Source organism: Hermetia illucens, chromosome 6, assembly GCF_905115235.1.
Source record: "Hermetia illucens chromosome 6, iHerIll2.2.curated.20191125, whole genome shotgun sequence".
Lineage (NCBI taxonomy): Eukaryota > Metazoa > Arthropoda > Insecta > Diptera > Stratiomyidae > Hermetia > Hermetia illucens.
In genome coordinates, this window is record NC_051854.1 from 66,720,933 (window position 1) to 66,742,468 (window position 21,536).

At 43.5% G+C, this 21,536-nt stretch overlaps 1 protein-coding gene across 1 annotated transcript; it reads right to left on the reverse strand.

Annotated features, from left to right (window-relative positions):
• Positions 1-8,064: 8,064 nt before the first annotated feature.
• On the reverse strand, positions 8,065-20,056 carry LOC119659847. The gene is made up of 4 exons (XM_038068144.1): positions 19,787-20,056; positions 19,663-19,715; positions 14,627-14,815; positions 8,065-8,583 (listed from the first exon to the last, which is right to left on the reverse strand). Exons 1-4 carry the CDS (start codon positions 19,827-19,829, stop codon positions 8,113-8,115), a joined length of 756 nt encoding a protein of 251 aa, XP_037924072.1. The 5' UTR covers positions 19,830-20,056; the 3' UTR covers positions 8,065-8,112.
• Positions 20,057-21,536: the final 1,480 nt, after the last annotated feature.

Consider the following 21,536-nt stretch of genomic DNA (forward strand, 5'->3'; position numbering starts at 1 on the left):
GAACATTTCCGCGTCAAACATCTTTGAACTCGATTGCTTCATCCGGCACGTCTTTATCCCTCTCGGATGCTCCATTCTCCTGTTCTTCACTATAAATTTATGGTCGCTATGCGAGTAGTGTTCACTAACTCGCCAAGTAATGTTCCTCATCAACGCACAGCTTACGAAGGTAAGATCTACCACTGAACCTATCCTCCCTTTACGGAAGGTATCGATACTTCCGATATTGGCATGAACAATTTCCAGCGAAAAAAATGCTTCCAGCAATATTAGCTTAGATTAGATTTTTATGCTTCCCCACGCGGTAGACCATGCCTTGAAGTTTCCCACGATAACAATGGGGACCGTACACTTGCATCTAACGTACAGCGTTATCTTTCCCCTTTTCCTTTTTTCCCCACATCGTCTGCATCGGTCAGACCTATCATGCTTGCTTATACAAGATCTGGCTATGTGACCATACTCCAGACATTTGAAACCCTAAGCAGGAGATATTTCCTCCCGAATCCATTCGATTTTGACTTTGGCAGCGTCCAGCAATTTGTTTGCACAAACAACTGGCAAGCTGATGATTGCCGTTTGCGTGTCACGGTATGCTCTCCGCAAGTTCTTCATTGCGTCGACATTACCGTCTCGAATTTGACATTCCCGCAGCAGTTCTCTTCATATGTCCTCCTTCGTTGTGACCTCGTCAAGGTTCCTGTACTTCACATCCTTTTGGCAAAAATAGATGTCCTGTATTTGCCGGGCATTGGTTCGTCGAACCCAACTGTTGCATTTCTTTGGCTAGTATTAAGCCGGAAGAGCGCTGCATACCGAAAATGTTGTTCTCAAAGGACGCCGGCACGCCTGGAGATTTATCACGAACTTCGACAAACGGAAAAACGACTTTACAGATAACAAGTTAAAGGTCCCGCCAATTGAAAATGACGGACCAATACTAGCACCACCAAATGTAGAAGAAACAGTTCGTGCAATTCATCGACTTAAAAATTATAAGTCGCCTGGATCCAGCCGAATTTGTTAAATCTGGAGGCGACCAATTACACCAAGCGATTCACGTTGCTAAGTATCATCTATAAGATATTCTCCGATATTTTGCTAGGTAGGATAGCCTCTTACGCCCAGAACGTCAAAGAGGCTTCACTCCAGGCAAATCAGCAACAGATCAGATTTTCTCTTTGCGATAAGCGATGGATAAACTGTTGGAATATGGACAACAGTTGCACCATCTTTTCATCGATTTTAAGGCCGCCTATAATAGCATAGTCAGGGTAAAACTGTACATAGTAATGAGAGAATTCGGTATCCCAACGAAATGTGCGAGGCCAGATAAAAGCACCAGGACCACTCTCGAGACCATGCGACATCAATAACGGTCTACGACAAGGGGATGCCCTACCATGCGTTCGCTTTAACCTGGCCCTGGAAAAGTGATCCGCGATGCTGAGGTTAATGCTAAGGGAAAGAACCTCTTTGAATCCACCCGACTACTGGCCTATGCTAACGATATCGTCATCATAGGAAGAACGACCCGGGACGTACAAACTGCCTTCATCCAGATCGAGCAGGCGGCTATTGGCGAGATCTTGGTCTGCACGTCAATGAAGGCAAGACAAAATATATGGTGGCAACGTCAGCACCAAAAATCAACCAACCAACAACATCAAACCGCACTGGTCATACGGGAAGAATAAAGAGAGGAGACTACAACTTTTTCTCTAATTTCTCTTATCTAGGGTCGAAAATCGCAACCGATAATAGCTATGACCATGAAATCGGTGCACGGTTGTTAGCAGCTAAGACCCTATTTCAGCTTACAAAAACTGTTCCCCTCGAAACATATGGGTTCTTAGCAAGAAAAATTGCGAACTCTTGGGTGCGTTCGAGAGAAGAATCCTCCGAAGAATTTTTGGCCCCCTACATGAGGATGGACGATTCCATATCCTACATAACGACGAAATCTATGAGCGATACCATGATCGTCTTGTTGTGAATAAAATCCGGTTCAATAGATTGCGGTGGGCGGGTCACTTAATCCGTATGGATGAGGATCATCCCACCCGAAAAGTTTATAAGGGCAATATTTACGGTAGAAAAAGAAGACGAGGCAGACCCTGCCTGAGATAGAACGATGGCGTTGGTCAGGACGCCAGACAGCTTTTAGAGATATCGAATTGGTGGACCTCGGCGCAAAACCGGGATATCTGGGGTTCCTTATTAAGGTGGATACCAGCTGTTGCGCCGTTGATGACGATAATGACTTCAAAGCGTGGGCAACAGAGTGGAGTAACAACCATAGTAACGTCAGAGGTCATAGGCTACTGGAAACGTTTTTATCTTTGAAATAATGCAGAAAGCGATCAAACAAAGCAAAAAACGGAAGTTTTAAACGCTTCTGCAACGAAGTTGATGTGAACCAATAGTCTAAAGGGGAAGAAATCGCCGAAAGTAATTTGTGACAAAGCTACCAGCGATAGTGAAGACACTGTTTCCGCAAAGATCGAACACAGACATCGAAGCAATCAGTACAGTTCGTTTAGAGATCATACCGCGTATAACCGAAGATGAATGCAAAAAAAAAATAAAGAACAACAAAGCACTGGGATGGTATTCCCAATAAAGCAATGAAAGCTGCCGCCCACGCGGGGCTAAAAATGTTTATACATGTAGGTACATGTCTAAAGTTTTTATTTACATTGTTTTGAAGATCAAATCTGTTAGGTGACGTCCCCCATTCTCCATACATTGCGTAAACCGATTTCTGGCGTTTGTCATGACTCTTCTTAGCATAGCAGGTGATATGTTGGCAATTTCTTCTTGGATGTTGGTCTTCAAATCTTGTAGGGTTCTTGGACGGTTCACATAAACACGGGATTTCAAAAAACCCCATAGAAAAAAATCACAAGGGGACAGATCGGGAGAGCGTACCGGCCATTCCAAATCGCCTCTAATTGAGATAAGGCGCTCTGGAAAGTGTTCCCTCAAAACAGCCATCGATGCTCTTCAAGTGTGTGCTGTTGCACCGTCTTGTTGGAACCAAGTGTCCCCCAAATCCAAATTTTCTAGCCGTGGGAAAAAAAATTCTATAGCCTGTTTACATACCGGTCCGAATTCACTGTCACTGTAACCTCATTTTCCTCAAAAAACCAGGGACCAATAATTCCAGCTGAGGAAATGGTACACCACACTGTGACTTTGGGTGAATGCAAAGGCTTTTGATGCAATTCTCAAGGGTTGGTGTCAGCCCAGGAGCGCATGTTTTGTTTGTTAACCGACCCACACAAATGGAAATGGGCTTCATCGCTAAAAAAAACAATAGCACCCTCGGGAACGACATCAAGAAGAAGCTCACACGCGTTCATCCGAGAATTGAAGTCAAGTTATGAAAGTTCCTGCACTGTCGCCATCTTATAGGGATGAAAATGAAGATCATCATGAAGAATTCTTCTCACAGAACGATCGGATAGTCCAAGGGCAGATGCGTGTTTGCGTGCAGAACGCCGTGGCGATCGCAACATTGACGCTCTCACTGCTTCCATGTTCTCAGGTGATCTAACGGGCCGAGGGACTTCAGTTCTTCCTTTTGTCGCACTTGCAGTTTGTCTGAATGTAGTGACCCATGTAACAATTGATTTGCGGTCTGGGGCGGGAGTCAACGGGGCTAAATTAAAGCGATTCCGAAATGCACGCTGTGTTGCAATAACCGAACATCCGCTTGAAAAGTAAACCTTAACGGCAAAGGCACGCTCCTCACCATTCCAACGCATGATGGCGACTGAACCATGTCGGGACAAAACTTTACAGTATCCCCTCTTGAACGAGACCACTAGCGCTCCGCTATGACATCAACTAACTGAGTGGCGCGCATTTTAAAAAGGGAAGTTATGCTGCTGCACCCTGTACAAGCAATGCGAAAATACCTCGACGAAGGAATGTTCCCTAAAAAATAGAAACAACAGAGTTTGGTTATGTTGCCGAAAGGAAACAAACAACCTGGCGATCCATCATTTCGCTCAATATGCCTTCTAGATACGATGAGGAAGATGCTGGAGGAAATAATTGGTGACAGGTTGCGCGAGATAGCTAAACATGATAGGATTCTTTCCGGTATGCAGTTTGGATTCAGGAAAGGTGGCTCCACCGTCGATCCAATAAAGGTAATTGTAGACGCCGCAGCCACTGCCATAAAAGGTGCGAGCTGTAAAGGAGAACTGCACGTTGGACGTGAAGAATACTTTTAACTCAGTCAGTCCATAAACATAGTCTCTAACTACTTACAGACAGGGAGACAAAGTACGAGAACGACAAAGGCACAAATTAGTACCGTGTTTCAACTGAAGTCCTTCAAGGGTCGGTGCTGACTCCATTCTTGTGGAGTGTCATGTATGATGGATTTTTTGCCTACATTTATCAGAAGGGATAAAAGCAATAAGTTTCGCCGAAGCTTTGGTTGCAGTTGCAAAACACATCCACGAGATTGACGCTGCAGCTAATGAAGCGATCTGGAAGATCAACAGTTGCCTGGAAATTGCCATTTTGATAACAGCTGGAAGACCCGGAAAAATCGGGTTGAAAGCTAGGCCATAAGAAGCAAGGAGGCGGTTAAATACTTAGATTTGATGTTCGACAATACACTCAAATTCAAACTGCATGTAGAGAACGTGGAAAAAAGGGCGCACTGTTCCAGGCAGCACTCTCGCGAATGCTGCTAAATATTGGCGGAGCCAAATACGTCAGCATTAACGACTAAGGAAATCAGGGGAAGCCTATTGCGCCTGTACATACTCGTATTTTGTGTTCTGAGAATGATTTGTGGCTTTCGAACGATATCAAACGACGCGTCCTTGGTTATAGCCGGGCTCTCGCCGGTAGATGTCTGGATAGCTGAGTGATAGCGGTTCAAATCTCACTGGTGGCAGTGGGATTTGTATCGTGATTTGGCGTCGGATACCAGTCGACTCAGCTTTGAGTAAGTTCTTGATTCAAATCAGGGTAATAATCCCGAGCGAGCGCAATGTTGACCACATTGCCTCCTACAGGGTACTGTAATCCTGTAGTGTACCGTAACGGTCTTGAATGAAGTGCTCTAACACACTTCAAGGTACTGATCCAATATGGATTGTTGCGCCAACGATTATTATTATTATCTTGCCCATCTTGACTGAAAAGATGTCACGAATCTGCATCAGGAGAACGATAAGCCAACACGCTGTGCAATTGTTCAAGTGCGAGAGAAGGCATCACCAATGGTCAAAAGGTAGACCCAATGGGATAATTCAACGAAAGGACGATGGACAAATAAGCTGATTCCAATCATCCGTATGTGGGTCAATCGCCAATACGGAGCCTCTAGTTACCAGCTAATGCAGCTTTTATTTGGTCATGGTAGGTATCGCAAATATCCACATAGGTTTGGACATGATGACTCACCAGCATGCGCAACTTACCCAGGCGAGGACCAAGATTCCGAGCATGCATCTTCTAGTGGACCGCATGCTTCAGTCAGAAAACAAATGGCAGGAATTAGTGACATTCGTAACTAACATGCAAAAAGAGCTTCGTGTAGCGAAAGCTCCGCGGGGTGAGCGGTTGAAAGTTGCACGGGTATGGTTTAGTATATAGATGCGGATTTACGTCCACGAATCGTGCACGTCAGCGGTTTTCGTTGATGTGTTCGGGAAATTCCACATCCTGGCTTAGCTGAGAAAAAAGGATCCTTAATCTTGCACACGCACACACAATACATGAGTTTAGTATGATACATTCTCACAAGACCAGTCACACATTTCACTAAAAAACAGCCATGGACAATCGCCGCCGGCGCATAAATAAGACAGAGTGCTTACAAATATGTTGATGCGACGCAAATGCTTGTGGCAAAATCTCTTTGATTTGTGCCAAAAAATCGACACTCAATCAAATTTATGAGAATCATTAGCGAACGTACAAAAACCTAGCCTATCCACGCGTCTCTTAATCTCTTAAATTCCGCGACGTTGCATGCGCTGAGAGCACAGGTCCAGTATACGCCGCTGTACAGTGTCAACTGGTAAATCGAGATGCCATGAACTATTGTCCCAGCTTCATTCGCTGATTAGTATTAAGTCAGCTTCTACGTCGGAGTTAACTACCGCAGCAACTCATGAGCGGATAGTCTTCGGTGCATGTTGACTTCTAAGATACAGATAATGTTAGTCACGTCCTAGCCATTTCTAGTTCTGCTCTGAATGATTGAAACCGCCCCGAGTCCCCAGTGTGTACAATGCTCACATCAGTCCCTACCATGATCCCTGCAGAGAAGTCTGCCGCAAGCCTTTGGTTTTTGACATTTCCAACGGCATCGACCGCACACTGGTCCCTTGTCAAATCTCGACGTATGCTTATAGTCCAAACATGAATAACACTTGGTGAAGGCTACCCGTGCTCGTATCCTCCCAATGAATTTCGGCTTTATCTTCGTTAAGGAGTCTCGCGTATTGCTTGGGGAATCACAACACGTTTTTGGTCTCAATAATTTGCGGAAGTGGTGCTTATCCGTTTCCCAAGACATTTCCAAAAATCCTATAGGTTCCAGGCCTCCTCCAGTTGTTTTCGGGGCTAATTCATCTAGAATTGCTTAAGCCTTGTATTTCTTGCAATGGAGCAATGGATGTCTTTCTTCTCTAATACTTAAATTTCAATAATTTCACTATAAAGGAGGAAGGATTTATTTCTGTTTATCTTTCGCCTTCTTTATTCCATCAAAATTGAAGTAGCTTATACTATGCTCTAGGAAAGGATGTCATATTTATTTATGGACGTACCGTATATGTATAGACAACATATTCACATACCCAAAATGAATGCTCACTTAAAATTTGATAAAAAAATTTGAAGACTGGTCCCTCTGTCGTTACTACCAATTACTGGCTACTGCGGCTTCTCAACTCCTCTGAAGCAAGCACCTTTATCAAAGTTTAGCATTAATCGATGCAAAATTTATTTAAACAGCTGCAATTACCAGGGTGCAAACAACCCTCACACCTTTCACTTCGGCGACTAAAAACACAAACAGTGCATTAAGCCACTCATCACTCAGCTAACATTTCCCGAAAGGATACAATATGGATGCAAGGAGTAGTGAGCAGTCTGTAACAAACTGCGGGTTTCTATCAAATATTTGTTTAGGATTAAATTTACAATTTTTGGAGTGAAGTGATTGAATTGCAATTCAACCCCAGAAAGACGCATGCATATGTAGATATATAAAAATATAATGGAACAACTGTACAACTGCATATTCGTCGTTTCCGGAACATTTCAATCAAGGCGAAAACAATTCATTTATCAAGATTTTCCTTCGATCGAATTAATTCCGGGGATCTGGTATTTAATTGATCGTAAATTTTGTTCTCCAGCTTTCGTGCCACTACATCTGTAATTTCAAATACAATGATCCTTGCAGAACAACAAAATTGTATACGGTCCACTCGAAAGAGAGATTATAGATCGCATCTATCGGTATAGTGGAATGATCCTTACGTTCATTTGGATTGCATAAGGACATCATCTGAACGCGGCAAACTCTGACAGCATTTACCTTTCTCTGGAGTGGAGAGCGAGTATCATTGTCAAAAAATTAATTATAAAGAGGATTTTCAATTGAAGGATCGTAGTGATGGAAGAATAGCATTATAACACTCTCGAGATCCCTATCCAGTGATAACCTTTTGAAGGCTGCGTGCAAACCCGAATAAGGGATGACTGGTGATGGATTTATTCTCTCCCTGTGCTCGCAACTAATCTCGGTTTAAATCCTGTCAAGCGTACTTTCCATAATTCTCTTTATAAACAAGGGGTTAAACAGGGCTTGGAACTTTTTTAAAATTTAATTTTGAAAAAAAATACCGAGGGGTAGTTTGAATCTAATCTGAGCTTAGAAAAACATTACCCTTCATGTGTAAGTACATCTAATTGTGGAATGATAAAAACGACTGGGTAAATCCTTCACAGGTTGACTTCTCCGTATGTGGTGCTGCCGTAAACATATCAGGGACTATTGAATAAATTTGAACCAGTACATCTTGTTATTAATTAAATATTTATTACTCAAATTCTCATGAAATTACACTAAAATTTTATTCCAACTAGCCGACAAACTGGGTCCATTTTGCCGATACGATCTGCATATGTTTTACCGTTGAAGGAAAACCTTGTGTATGGATAGTCCACAAGTGGTTCTAAATGAACCGCTTTTCCAACACTCTGTGAAATACGTGAAGTCAAAATTGAACTGACACCTTGTATTCTTTTAGTCCGGAGATCTTCTCGTACGTTATCTAAGCCTTTTCCATTACTAAGTTCTCTAGCCAGTTCAATGGAATATTTACAAAGATTTTGAGCAATTTTTAAGCCCTCGAACTGCGGTAGCGTAGCCAGAAACATTATTTCCAAAAGGCAGTCAACTTGAAAATTTTTGAAGAGGTCATAGGCTGCATCCACTTCAGCCATGAAATTCAGGAGCGATTTGGAATTTGGAGATTGACACCGACGTTCGATGAAGTCTTCAAAATATGGCTTGTCGGTCGGATTTCCCGCAACCTAAGTAAAATGCAACATTCATTAATGAATTATTTTCTTCTTTATCATATTGTATTAAATTCTTAGGCAGTTTAGATGCTCACATTATAAAGGATAATTAGAGTTTATGAGTTCGAAGTAGCACTTTCAGAATTGACTATTTTATTAAGTATTAATAGAAAATTAGACCGCTAGGATCAACTTAGCCCAGCCCCTGGATGAAGGGCGAACAAGATATTTTGTAGCTTAATTATATCGCGACAGGACCACTCCAAGCACAACGCTGTAACCGATAGAACTTTGCAACCGACGTGTAAAAAAGTTACATCCATTTGTAAGAGTAATTTTTTGTTAACGGTTGGAGAAATTCAAAATACAAAAGTGTAGATTGTTAACTTAGAAAGAAGAAATTACGGAAAACTGATTATTAACCAATTTATGGGTTTTAAGAGGGTTAACCTTTTGAATGGATAGCACAATTTTTGCATTATAACCAACGGATCGATGAACGGAAGGGGTTGAAGGCTCTATTGACCTCTGAGAGTAATGGTGGGTGTTACGGCATCACCTACACCCCACGGGCATGGAGACGGACTTAAGTGGTCTTTATTCCGAAAGCGGGTAAAAAGGATCCTTTTCACCCTAAATCATTCTGACCAATTTGCCTAACATCGTTCGTACTCAAAACGGTGGAGAAGGTCATAGACAACTATATTAGAACTAAAGTTCTAAAGCGTAATCGCCTACATCACTGTCAACACGCTTACCGGGCAGGACGGTCAACTGAAACTGCTCTGTATTAGCTGACAGAGGTACTACGGGATGCCATAGAAACAAAAGAAATTGCACTGTGCGCGTTTTTGGATATCGAAGGAACATTCGACAATACATCGCACATAGAGATACAAGATATCCTGAGCCACAAAGGAGTGGGAAACACCCTCACATCCCCTCTGGATGGGCAAGTACAAATTCTATTGTCATGAACACCACAGAGTGGGGTACTATCTCCACTGATATGGAGTATGGTAGTGGATGAACTCCTGGACGTGTTAACAAATACTGGAATGCAAGTCCAGGGGTACGCGGACGATATTGTTTTAATCTGTAGGGACAAATATGAAGATACTCTATGTGATAGAATCCAAACTTCACTAAGGGTTACTATTGCCTAGTGCAGGAAGGTGGGACTGCGGATCAACCTAGCCAAAACCACCATAGTACCATTCACTAGGAGGCGTAAGCTTGATCACCTGAGAGCCATAACATTGCATGATATGGAGGTGAAACGGGAACAGAGGTCAAATATTTGGGAATTACGCTAGATCAAAAATTACTCTGGAAGACACATGTCGGAAACACTTGTCGGAAAGCCACGAGGGCTCTGATGACTTGTAGATCCATAGCAGGACAAAATTGGTTTGTAGCCCGAAAATACTACTTTGGATATATACTGCAATAGTAAGGCCAATGATTACCTATGGAGCGGTAATCTGGGCAGAAAGAACCGAACTCAGTACACAAGCCAGGGAATTACATAAGCTCCAAAGACTGGCTTGCGTGTGTATCAGTAGGGCAATGAGGACATGCCGAACGGCATCCCTGGAGGTCCTTTTGGGATTAACCCCTACACACACAGATGCAGGCAAAGAGAGCAGTATTCAGGATGGCCAGTAGTATAAGTGAGGCGGGGAGGTGCCTAAATCGAAGGAAGATTGATATTCTTTCTAGGCCGTATCCCGAGTTACTGATACCAAGAGATAACATGGCAACGAGGTTTCACTTTGATAAGAAGTTTGAAACACGGTGGAGTAACAAGGCAAACTGGGAGAGCGTGGCTGCGATATTCAGCTTAAACCAACAACTGATTACTTGGTACACTGACAAATCCCTTACAGCAGAGGGAGCGGGTGCCTGTGTCATTGGTCCAAAGAAAATGTACTTTGAGCTAATGGGCAGGTACACTAGCATATTCCAGGCGGAAATATACGCAATGGACAAATGTGCCTCCTTTAATTTCCAACGGAACTACAGGGGGCAGAACATAGCTCTTTTCACCGATAGCCAAGCAGCGATCAAGGCACTTAGGTCCAACCAGGTGAACTTTAAACTGCTGTGGGAATGCCTTGAGAGACTGAATACACTCGGCTCGTCCAACAAGGTCTGGATACTTTGGGTTCCAGGCCATGTTGGGCGTGGCGGACGAACTAGCCAAGAAGGGAGCAGGGACGCCTTCACACAGGCGAGAACCCTTCTGTGGAATCGGAAACGATTTCATGGCTATGAACCTAAGAAATGAAGAGGAACGGTTGAGGGAACTATACTGGGCGGGCCTACCGGGGATGGAGCAGTCCAGGGTGCTTATTGGGGGATACGAACCCATACCCACAAAGGATTGCTTAAACCTCACCAAAAAGAACCTCCGAATCATTGTAAGAATTCTCACTGGTCATTGTCGGCTGAACTATTACCTAGGGAAGCTAGCGATATCTACGGACACTGCTCGCAGGTTTTGTGAGGAATATGACGAAACCTCTATACACGTCCTGGGACAGTGTCCGGCGCATGTGCAAAGTAAATCGAGGCATCTGTAATTTGGAATAGAAGGCAGAAACTCTGCCCGAATAAAGGTTGAGTTTGAATTTGAAATCCAGTCTTTTATTTTTTTGGGCATAGATCCCCTGAGATCTATAACTCGCTCGAACTCCGATAACGAACGAAATCTCAGGAAGTTGTGTCCGTCGTGACAAAATTGAATTTGCCATTACGCTGGTCAGGGAAGCGGAAGATACCGCAGAATGCAATGATTTCAGAAGGTATACCGCATCGTCCGAAAGTTTGCATGTGGTCGCAAATTGTGCGGTAATCCTGGTGAAGAACACGGTTCACAACACATCTGGTGAAGTTTCGCTTCTTACCGATGAAATGGATAGTCTAATCACCGATATTGTCTTTTCTCGTTATCGGCAACGCTCTTCATGCTGCTTTCCTGGAGGACGTGGATAACATTTTCCCTCAAACACCTCCACTCCTCCGAATCATGTACCTTGGCTAAGAGACAAGTTTAGCCGGGCTTAACAGTTAATGTACTTTTTTTTCTTCAGTTTTTCTCCCGTCGGCTCGTCGTGATCGGTTTCTTCATTTTGTTTTATCAAAAGCCAGATCTGGAAGCTTTTAAATCCCCACCTAGCGTATCAAACCACCGTTGTTTGGGCCGGCCTTTTGGTCGCTTACCATCGAATTCGATTCAGACCAATCTTGACAAGTGAATTCTCGTTAGAGCGAATTACGTGATCATACAATCGAAGCCGCCTCTCTCATAATTTTTCCACGATCGGATTTCCTCATTTCGTGTTGTCATAGAGCATGCCAGATGAGTTCGTGTGGCACACGGGCAAGCGCTTTCTCAATATTTTTTGACAAACCCAGTTTGGTTTACGTTTATTTGAACGCTGTCGCGAATACGGTTGTCAAAAGTGCATTCAAAAATTTTTATGGTATGCGTCAGCAACCAGACCGAAAAATAATTTGAACATTCTGCAGGACTACCTTTCTTTTCCCATGTTGGAACTGCGGTACTTTCTTACCAGTCAGATGATGTTCTACCGTCCTTAATGACCCGATTGAAAAATTCACTGAGCCACAGTTTTGGGTCCCACCTCTTCGCTTTCCAGAGCTCAGATGCCGTGTTGCCAGGTCCTGTTGCTTTCCCCGATTTCATTCGTTTTATTGCTTCCTCGGCTTCAGTTGCGCTAACAGTGAAGCCCATGGTGTTTTACGTAGGCACCTGTCATGAGACTTAAATCCTACGGTCCTCTTCAGACACGGATTGATTTTGTGACCACAATCAGAGTCCCGCTGAGACAAGCAACAACGGTATCAGTCTATACCAAGTGCATGGCTTAGCATTCATACTGGTGGATGCAATAATTACCTAAATCTCTACCGAACTATCTAAAAAAAATCTCTACCGAATCTCGCTTGAGCATAACCACAACCACCATGAAACTCCCACTAGGGGGGCCAACCGCAAATAACCGAGCTATCCTCACATACAACAGGAGTTCACCCGAAGTATGTGAGTCCAGGGGCTTTCCCGGTTCCCATGGTACCAGTATACCCCTGGTAAGGTTTCGTGACCAATTTGAAACTTCAGATGAGTCCCCGTGCAGACTCGGGTCTGATCCCCCTGATTAGGCCTTTGGAGCATTCGCCTACTGCATCACGGCCGGCAAACCAAAGTGATTACAGCGTCTCCCGGTGGCACCACTATGGAGGTTCTCCTCGGCCACTTGGTTTTGGTTTGGCCGATAGGGTTGCCGCCCCATCTTCCTCGTCGCAAACCCTGAGCACCAGTTGCACTAACAGATGGAATTGCTCCAAATGTCAGCAATGCTTGTAGAAGTGGACGATGACCAAATTCTTCAGTTGAAATCTACTCAAAATATTGTGGCCATCTATCCGGCGCGACTTGAAAAACCAAAAACCAAAATCTCCAGAATATCTGGAAACCACCCGATGCCTGAAATTTCAAATGATGACTGAACAGAACTGCAAAAACGAGTCTAATTGTTATTGGATATCACTTTTAATACAGCCACCGTACAGTGTAACATTTTTCCGAGCCTTGCAAACACCGTTATTTGGAAAAGCCAGTTGTGCAAACATTGAAATCAATAATTTAATATTAGTGGGTTATATCGACCGTGAAAATGATGATTTTTAGAACCTTATTAGAATCGATTCGAGGTCTGTCTGTTCCTCTGTCTGCCACACCCAATTTGTTCGGAAACGGGTAGACCGATTGTCACGAAATTTGGAAGCAAAACGCCCATCCGTGAACAAAAGTAGCTGTGGGAATGTTACCCAGAATAATAAACCAATATGGATGAAGAGAAGGTGTGTAAACTTACGGTGCAGTTGCGCGGAACCCCAGTACAGGCGGTTTTGTGAGTGAGCAAGCAGTGGTTGATATGCCTCGACTGCTATGCATCAGTGGTGGACAGCTTGACCATCGTGGCACCTAACGCTAAAGCAGCTTAGGCAAAAAGGTATTTAAATCGAACACATCGCTCCCTAGAATACCCATAATAAAAAGGCCGAAACCCTGGTAAGCGGAAAAATAGTGCCGATATATGATCAATATGTGCACGGCGGTCGTACTAAAGTTGGAAAAAAAAGGCAAAAAAGAAGCAGGAGAGTGAGGATCCGAAACAATCATCATATCAAGCACGGGTAGCATGTCCTACGCAGACATACTAAGAAAGGTGACCCTGATCCTGACCCTGATCACAAGACTTACGGGAAATGTAAGCAGGATCCGGAGGAACCATAAGGAAGATCTCATGCTGAAACTCAAAACGTGCGAAAATACCAGAGCCGGAGGTTTTCGCAGCCAAGTCAGAAATCTGCACTGCCTTAGCCACGTAGTTTAAGCTGCACGACTTGTAGGGGTTTTCCATTGTAAGCCTTAGAAAGGCGATAGACGGGCGGGGTCCATCCAACTACGCTCAGAAGCAGCACGCAAGCTACTAGACATCGGGAAGATATATTGCATGGGTAGTCTGTCGTCTTAAAGAGCAAATCTTTTTGAAAAATGCTTCAATTGAATTGAATTGAAACAGGTCATGTTGCGCGGGAATGTAAGAAGGATTCCAAATCCATCCTGAACAGCGGGTATATTACGCGGTAAGTGGCTCAAGCTCAAAAAGGTGCTTAATGCAGTGAGAAAATAAAGTTGATCCAAATCAACCTCAATCACTGTAGGGTCGCTCAAGACCTGCTCTCGTAGACCATCCACGAATCAGAGGTGCTATAATAAGCGAAAACTATAGATATAATTTTGACTTTGAAATAGAAAATTTGAAAAGTCTGAAATTGGTTTGGAAAATTCTGAAGTTAATTTGACAAGTTCTGAAATTAGTTGTAAAAATTTGGCTTGGAAAACTCAAAATTCGATTTACGCAACCCATATTCACTTGATTTAAAAACCGGAAATTATTTTCACCCATCATATAGCTTAATTAATAGTAACCTTAATTTTAACTATTACACAAATTTTTACCTGGATTTTATTAAAGGCAACTGACACAACTTTTCCAGTGGCCACTTCCTTAGCAATTAATGATACTCCATCTGTGAACACCTCTCGGCAAAGTTCAATGAGATCTTCACGAGCCTGCGCAGATTCTGGAAGGTTAATTTCAGCGCCAATTACAACATTTTCTTTGACCAAAAAAGCCTTTCTGATAACCTGTTGAAATAAAATATAAAAATAAATACTAAGCACAACCTCTCTACATTCAGTTTAAATCTGATAATTGTTTAAACTAAACAAATTTTGAATATATTCGGTTTTCGATTTCTGTGCGCTACTCCAACATATAGCAGAGTCGTCTGAAAGAAAGCGTGAAGAGGCCCGTAAGAAGGCTCAGGGCAGACCAAAGTTCACATTATTGGAGTCAAGGAAGTGGATAACAGCGAGATTAGTCCACATGAGAGGAATGATTCCAAGAAATCCAAACCTGAACTCAAGAGGAGAAAAATTCCGCAAGTTCAACATCGACCACTTGTATTACCCAGCAATCGCTCAACAATGGGAGAGCTGTCTTGCTAATTGGACGACAGATATACTGAGTAATCCGCCTGAGAATAGCGACGAGCATTAAAAAATGTGTGCTAAGCAGGTCGGCTACGTCCCGAAGGGGAGTCGTAAAATCTGGCTCACTGCGAAATCATTGAAGCGGATTGATGAAAGAAAAGGGTTGAAGGCTCGGCTTGTCGATCTCCCCCCAGAGTTACTTTTCACTCCACCCGCATTTACTGCAGATCTGCTGCTTCCACTCGGACGAAATTCTTGGTAATTCGAGACTTTTCCCAGAGAGAAAAAGAGGGGGATGATCGTCAAGGTCCCAAAGAAGGGGACCCTATATATCGGATCGAATATATAATAATGAGATTTTACAGTTTTAGATTCTATATTTGGCATTGTTGGATCATATTCGCAATTACTTTCACCTTCTTGGTTTGCCTTTCATGCCAAGCAGACCATGAACTTTCTCCCTCGGGATATAATCAATGTAGGGGCTTCTCGTTCTTAAAAATTTTATGATAAAGCGTAGTTCGAATAGGTTTTTTTTTCAATATATTCAAATGGTGAAATTCCCATGCAATATAATCACAATGACACAAAAAAAATCAACGAAATATCAGGGGAGGAAGAAGAGGTGAATGCTTTCGGCTGCAGCACAAAAATAAGTCGCTTACCCCAGCGACCAGCGAATGATGCAGCGAGGGATGAAACACATGTGACACCGAGACACCTCAAAAGAGAAGAAGAATTACGAAGTGGAGCGACTGGTGGTGCGGCGACGGCAACTCTGGACTTTATCCAAGTAGTTTCCAGCGCCCAAAAAAGAAGGCAAGTAGAATAAAGGGAAATGACTAGCTACGCCACCAGAGACCCGTCTAAGCTAGTTACATAAAAGACGAGGAAGCGAAGAAGAACTAGACCGTCGATTCTGCTTATTAAGCCGACGGAAGGCAGGACATTTGCGGAAGTCTCTAGTGAAATCCGCTACAGGATGAAACCCGAAGAGAATGGGGCAGAAGTATCTTCGGCACGTTGAATTAAGTCCGAATACGACTAGCAGGAGTTCGTTCCGCGAAGCGGATCAAGGGGCTACTGGGGGAAAAGGCTCTCGTTTCTAGCCTAGAGCCTATGCATTTTCTAGAAATTCAAGATCTTGACTGCCTCCCGGAAAAGGTCGAAGTGGATCAGACCATAAAATGTGGAAGTTTAGAGGTAACCATTGCCCCGATAAGTATCACTTCTGTAAATGCTCCAGTCCGAAGTCCCCGAGTAATATGTGAGAAAACAGCGGGAATAGCAAACTTGCAAGGGACCCGACAGAAGGACAGATGCTGTCGGGTAGGTCACCAAGCGAAGAGCTGCAATAAGAAAGAAAGTTGCGTTCTCTGCAGGGATCGTGGCGCGTTTGATGAGAGCGTCGCACACACTGCGGAATCGGAACGATATCCAACCTTTAAGGCGAAACTAGAAAGGACTAGGACGCGATCAGCATGATCCGCATCCTACAAATTAGCATGCATGGAATGCAACCGCTCACCAGCTGTGGTGCAGTTCGCTGTGGAGGTAAGGGCCGATCTGATGCTAATCAGCGAACAATACCGAAACAGTGACCTGAGATGGTATCGGCTTATCGGATGCCGCTGACATCTGGGTTCAGGACGAGATTCGACTTTATGTTCTTGTCCAAGGCCGAGGAAATTGATTTTTCTGCATTCGGTGTTCGGACTTTTTTTGTAACGTTTACCTCAAGCCGAATGAGACGATGCCGGCTTTCAGCGCCGGCTTGATGCTTTCGAGGACGCCGTTTCGGGCACGGAGGGCCAGAACATCGCAAGTGATTGACAGGAATTGTCGGGGTGCCGACGACGCTCCCCCTGCGTATGAAATGTCGCGAAATTGATCATCAGGAAGCTCTTGGTAAAGGCAAAGTCGCGCTAGAGGACACTTCGGGTATGTCGTAAACTCAATGATGAACTTAGTAACGACAACCTGTGGGGCTTCCATACTCTGGCGGGGCCCCAACCGTGATAACTGGACTGGTGGACGGCAGAAATTGCCTATCTACGTAAGGAGTGTCATAAGTTGTTAGCAAAAAGGAGAGTCCGTAGTGCGATAAATAAAAGCATAAATAAGGAATCGTGAAGACTTGGCTATAAACTTGTCACACGGAAAATCCGAACCCAGCGGAAACCCTACCTGCTAAGTACCAACCACATGGCCCGCATTGTGCGGACATTATCCCTTAGACATCCCATGCCGGTTAAAGTCAACAGCGCAGAAAACGTCCAGGATTGCCCCCTTTTCAAAATAAGAGAGCGGCCCGGCTTGTTGCTCGGGGTTTTCAACGCTTGGCTGAAGAAAGGCATTTTTCCTTGTCGCTGGAAGGTGGCGAGACTCGCGCTATTCAGCAAAGGAAAAGGAGACCCGATGCTGGCTACCGGCTGCTATGTAAGCTTGGTACGATTGGGAAAAGACTCGCTGAAGCGATCCGCACTGCCGACGACTTATCCCTAAAGTAGTTCCGGTTCAGAGCAGGGAGATCCACGGTGGATGCTTTTACAGAGGTCGTGGTTGCGATTCACCGAGACGAAGAGCACAGTCCCCGATCTCGACGGAGAGTGCTCCTCATAACGCTTGATGTCAGAAATGCCTTCAATTCCATAAAATGGACTCATCGTACGTTGAGAATTATCTCTTGCGGATATTGAGAGATTATCTGAAAGACCTCTCCCTGTTCTATGACACGCTAGAAGGTGAAAGGAGGATGGAGATCACGTCGATATTAGCGTAGGGATCCATTCTAGGGCCGGACCTCTGGACCGCTTCATACGATAGTCTGCTAAGATTCGACATCTCAGGAAAAGTCGTGCCTAATGGGTTATGCATACGACTTTACTGCCCCTGTTTTCGGACGCACTGTTGAACAGGTGCAAAAAAAGGGAATCCCGACCCTGCATTCTATATCGATCGGCAAGTTGACTATAGTTTTGGCCTTGAGTCGGCTAATGGGCAATGTTGGAGTCTACTAGGAAATACTTTAGGGATTATTTATTCCACTGAAAAATTTTCAATTACATTTTTTAGTAATCAGAAAAAGAAGAAAGAGGACGCGCGCCAGCCTCGTGCCAGCTGGAGGTGACCCCACTGCCGGCAATGAAATCGGCTGTTCTTGCCTCCGATATCCCGCCACAACGTCTTCTCATGGGAGCAGGGCAGTCCGTTCTGCCCTATCGTAAACACCTTGCTCAAGTCCAGAGGCGGGGAGCTCTGAGAGAAGCATCTGCTTATCACACTATCTCAGAACAGGCCGTAATGGTGGAGTGATCCTCGTTGCCCTTCTTGTTAAGGAACGCACACTTAACGAGTAGCAACTCTCTTGTTAAAATGAGCCAAGAGGCAGATGGACTGCGTGACTCATTGACAATTTAGATCCGTGGCTGAACCGAACACATGGTGAGATAGATTACTTCCTTACCCAACTTCTAAGTGGGCATTTTCAGTCGTACCTGCATACGATTGAGTAAGCGCGATTTCCTGAATGTGCTTTCTGCAATGGAGTGGCGAACAATGGCGGGTACACCGTTTTCTCTTGTGAAGGGTGGTACGGCTTTCCTCAGCAGCTTTATGCAGACATAGGGGAGGTTTCTCTAGACAACATTGTCAGTAATATGTCAAACGGTTCCAAACTAGTTTTCTAATAACATGAAGGTGTTTAGTTGGTAGTCCGACGGCGTACTGTTGCGGGAGTGCAACACCTTATGTGTATGTTTGTATGTGAACGCATTCACCTGCCCTACTCCCCAAAAATATCTTCAACTGAGTTAGAGTTTCTATGTATAATTCCACTCATTTTTGTAATATATTACAATATAAAAGTTGGATGAAATTAATTTAATCTTGATTTCTAATATAATTTTAGGCATCATGTGTAGGTTCCCACCTTCCCACCAAATGTGTTAATGGATACAGCCGTATCTGAGAGAAGCGCATATGATAGATAGACAAACAGACAGGCAGACATTGAACCGATTTTAAAAAGGTTTTGTTTTACACCTTTAATTTCTACAAATTTTTAAGGTCGAGTTGTCATCGGGATTGAAGAAAGATGTCCCTCCATCAACTTTTCACTCCCTCCAGGGAATTCAACCTTTACCACCACAAATTCATATTTTTCAGCTAAGATAATCTTTAGCTGCATTAATAGAGTGCGCACTTGGGGTGTATCTAGCCATTGGTTACAATCTGTTAATTGCCAGAAACTTTGATCCGGAAATAAAGTCCATGCCCCAATACAGTTCTTTTTGGAACCCATTTTATTTTTCTTTCGACCTTCAGCACGAAAATGAAAGAGTTCAACGAACATTTCTTCACAATGACTCACTCACACTTGTCGATGGTCACTAAATTTTCAGTTAAAATAAATTATCTAAGATTTCGATTGCTATATTTACACCCACATTATCGCCAGACGGTCACAGGTAGTCAGATAAGATTTAATCTTTACTTACATCAAGTGCTCCATCCAAGTCTTCTCTTGTTAACAATAAGATGTCGATTTCCCCTTTAAAATTAGATTATAAGTTACATTGGTATAATCCGAACTGCACCAGAAGCTAACCAATGTTCACTCACCATCACGGATTTTCCAGGAAAATCTCTCAGTTTTAGGACCCATTTGAATTACAGTCTAATCACTCCAAAATCTACTGATGCACTGATTCTAACGTTTGTATACACACAATAGAAACCAGTCACGTGGCGATAAGAAGCATTTGTTACTTCAACGATTCCCGAACTAACCGAAAGCTATTGCTTCCCTTGGAATCTTTCCACTTGATTTTTATTCTAATCTTAGCGATAACACTACTATGGGCATTATTAACTATTGTTGGCAATAAACAAGATTATAGTTTAAGGTAAAGGAAAACCTTGCATTCACATAATTCGTTTCAATATTTGCCTGACATGACTTTTAATAAGTAATACTGTTCAAAATACTTGTTCCATGAGTGAATAATTACAATGTGCAACGGTATTATGAGCCAGCATTAGTAAGATCCCCTCTTTATAATGCAGTATTACTACTATTATAAAAAGCGAATAATTTGTCCGTAATAGTTGTAAACGATATTAGAATAATTTTGCATGTCAACTTTGCATTTTATTATAGAATTTGTTTGAGGTTTTGCATATAACAAACCCGTTTTACAACTATGTTCCTTATCCCGTCAGGCAATATGTGAGATGATAATTCATTTTACTGTGTTGTCGCGTAATCCACTTCTCCATACAGATAATCAGCGCATTGAGCTAACTACCCTTTTGCAAATGATTCCTCCGTCAATTTTACATTAACTCTGCGCTTGCCACTTTTCGGTATTCTCTATCTCTATCAGATACGTTTATTCATTTCTGCTACAAATACCGCGTCCTATTTATTAGGAACCTCTCCTGCAATAATATACGCTGCCTCACCTGAGGTTGTCCCAAAAGAGCTGCCACATCCTTAGACTGAAAGGGGTACAAATGTGTGAGGTGCAACTACAACTCAGGAGAGAATTCCTAAAAGTGACATAGTGATCGTGATAAATGAGCTGAGTGCAGTGAGGTCAATTGGGTTTCGACTGGCAACGAACATGTAACCAAATGTACCGCATCGCGATTAGCCGTAGATTTAAGAGTTACCTTCGGTTATCGTTCAGCTGCAGGGAAACTTTCTAATTTTGCAAACGGCACAGACTCTGAACAACCCGTCCAAATTAATAAGCCCTTTTTTTGGGGTAGGGTAGGTGAATGCATTTACGCACACAGTGTTTCGGTACGTAGTCGGATTACCAACTAAACGCCTCCCCATCATTAAAGAGCTAGCCCGGAACCGTTTGCCACATTACTTCGGGCTAGTCCCGTGAACTCTCCCGCCTTGCGTAGCCTTCAAATCAGGGAATTCCTTTCATCAACGGGACGGGAGAGGAGGAAGGGAACTGTCAATTCAAGAAACCCCCTGCCATCCGGCACCTCCACTAGTCGAGCCCGAACGTAATGAACAACACGGCTCCACCTATCAGCACCCCTCAGCATCTCTTCGACAATGCTGTCTGGAGAGAGGCACTCTGTGTTTAAATAGAGCTGCTGATGAACCCATCCCACCTTCCACAAGAAAAAAAATGTTATGGGCGTCGTCCACAACTCCATTGCAAGTACATAATCCGGAGAAAGCGCCTTTCCAATATTGTGCAGGCAAGACTGAAAACCTTCATGCCCACTTAAAAATTGGGTAAGGAAATAGTCAGTCTCATCTAAGTTGCCGATAAGCCGCGCAGTCCATCTGCCTCTAATTTCATTTTGCCAAAAGAGCTGCCACTCGTCTAGGGTTCGTTGCCAT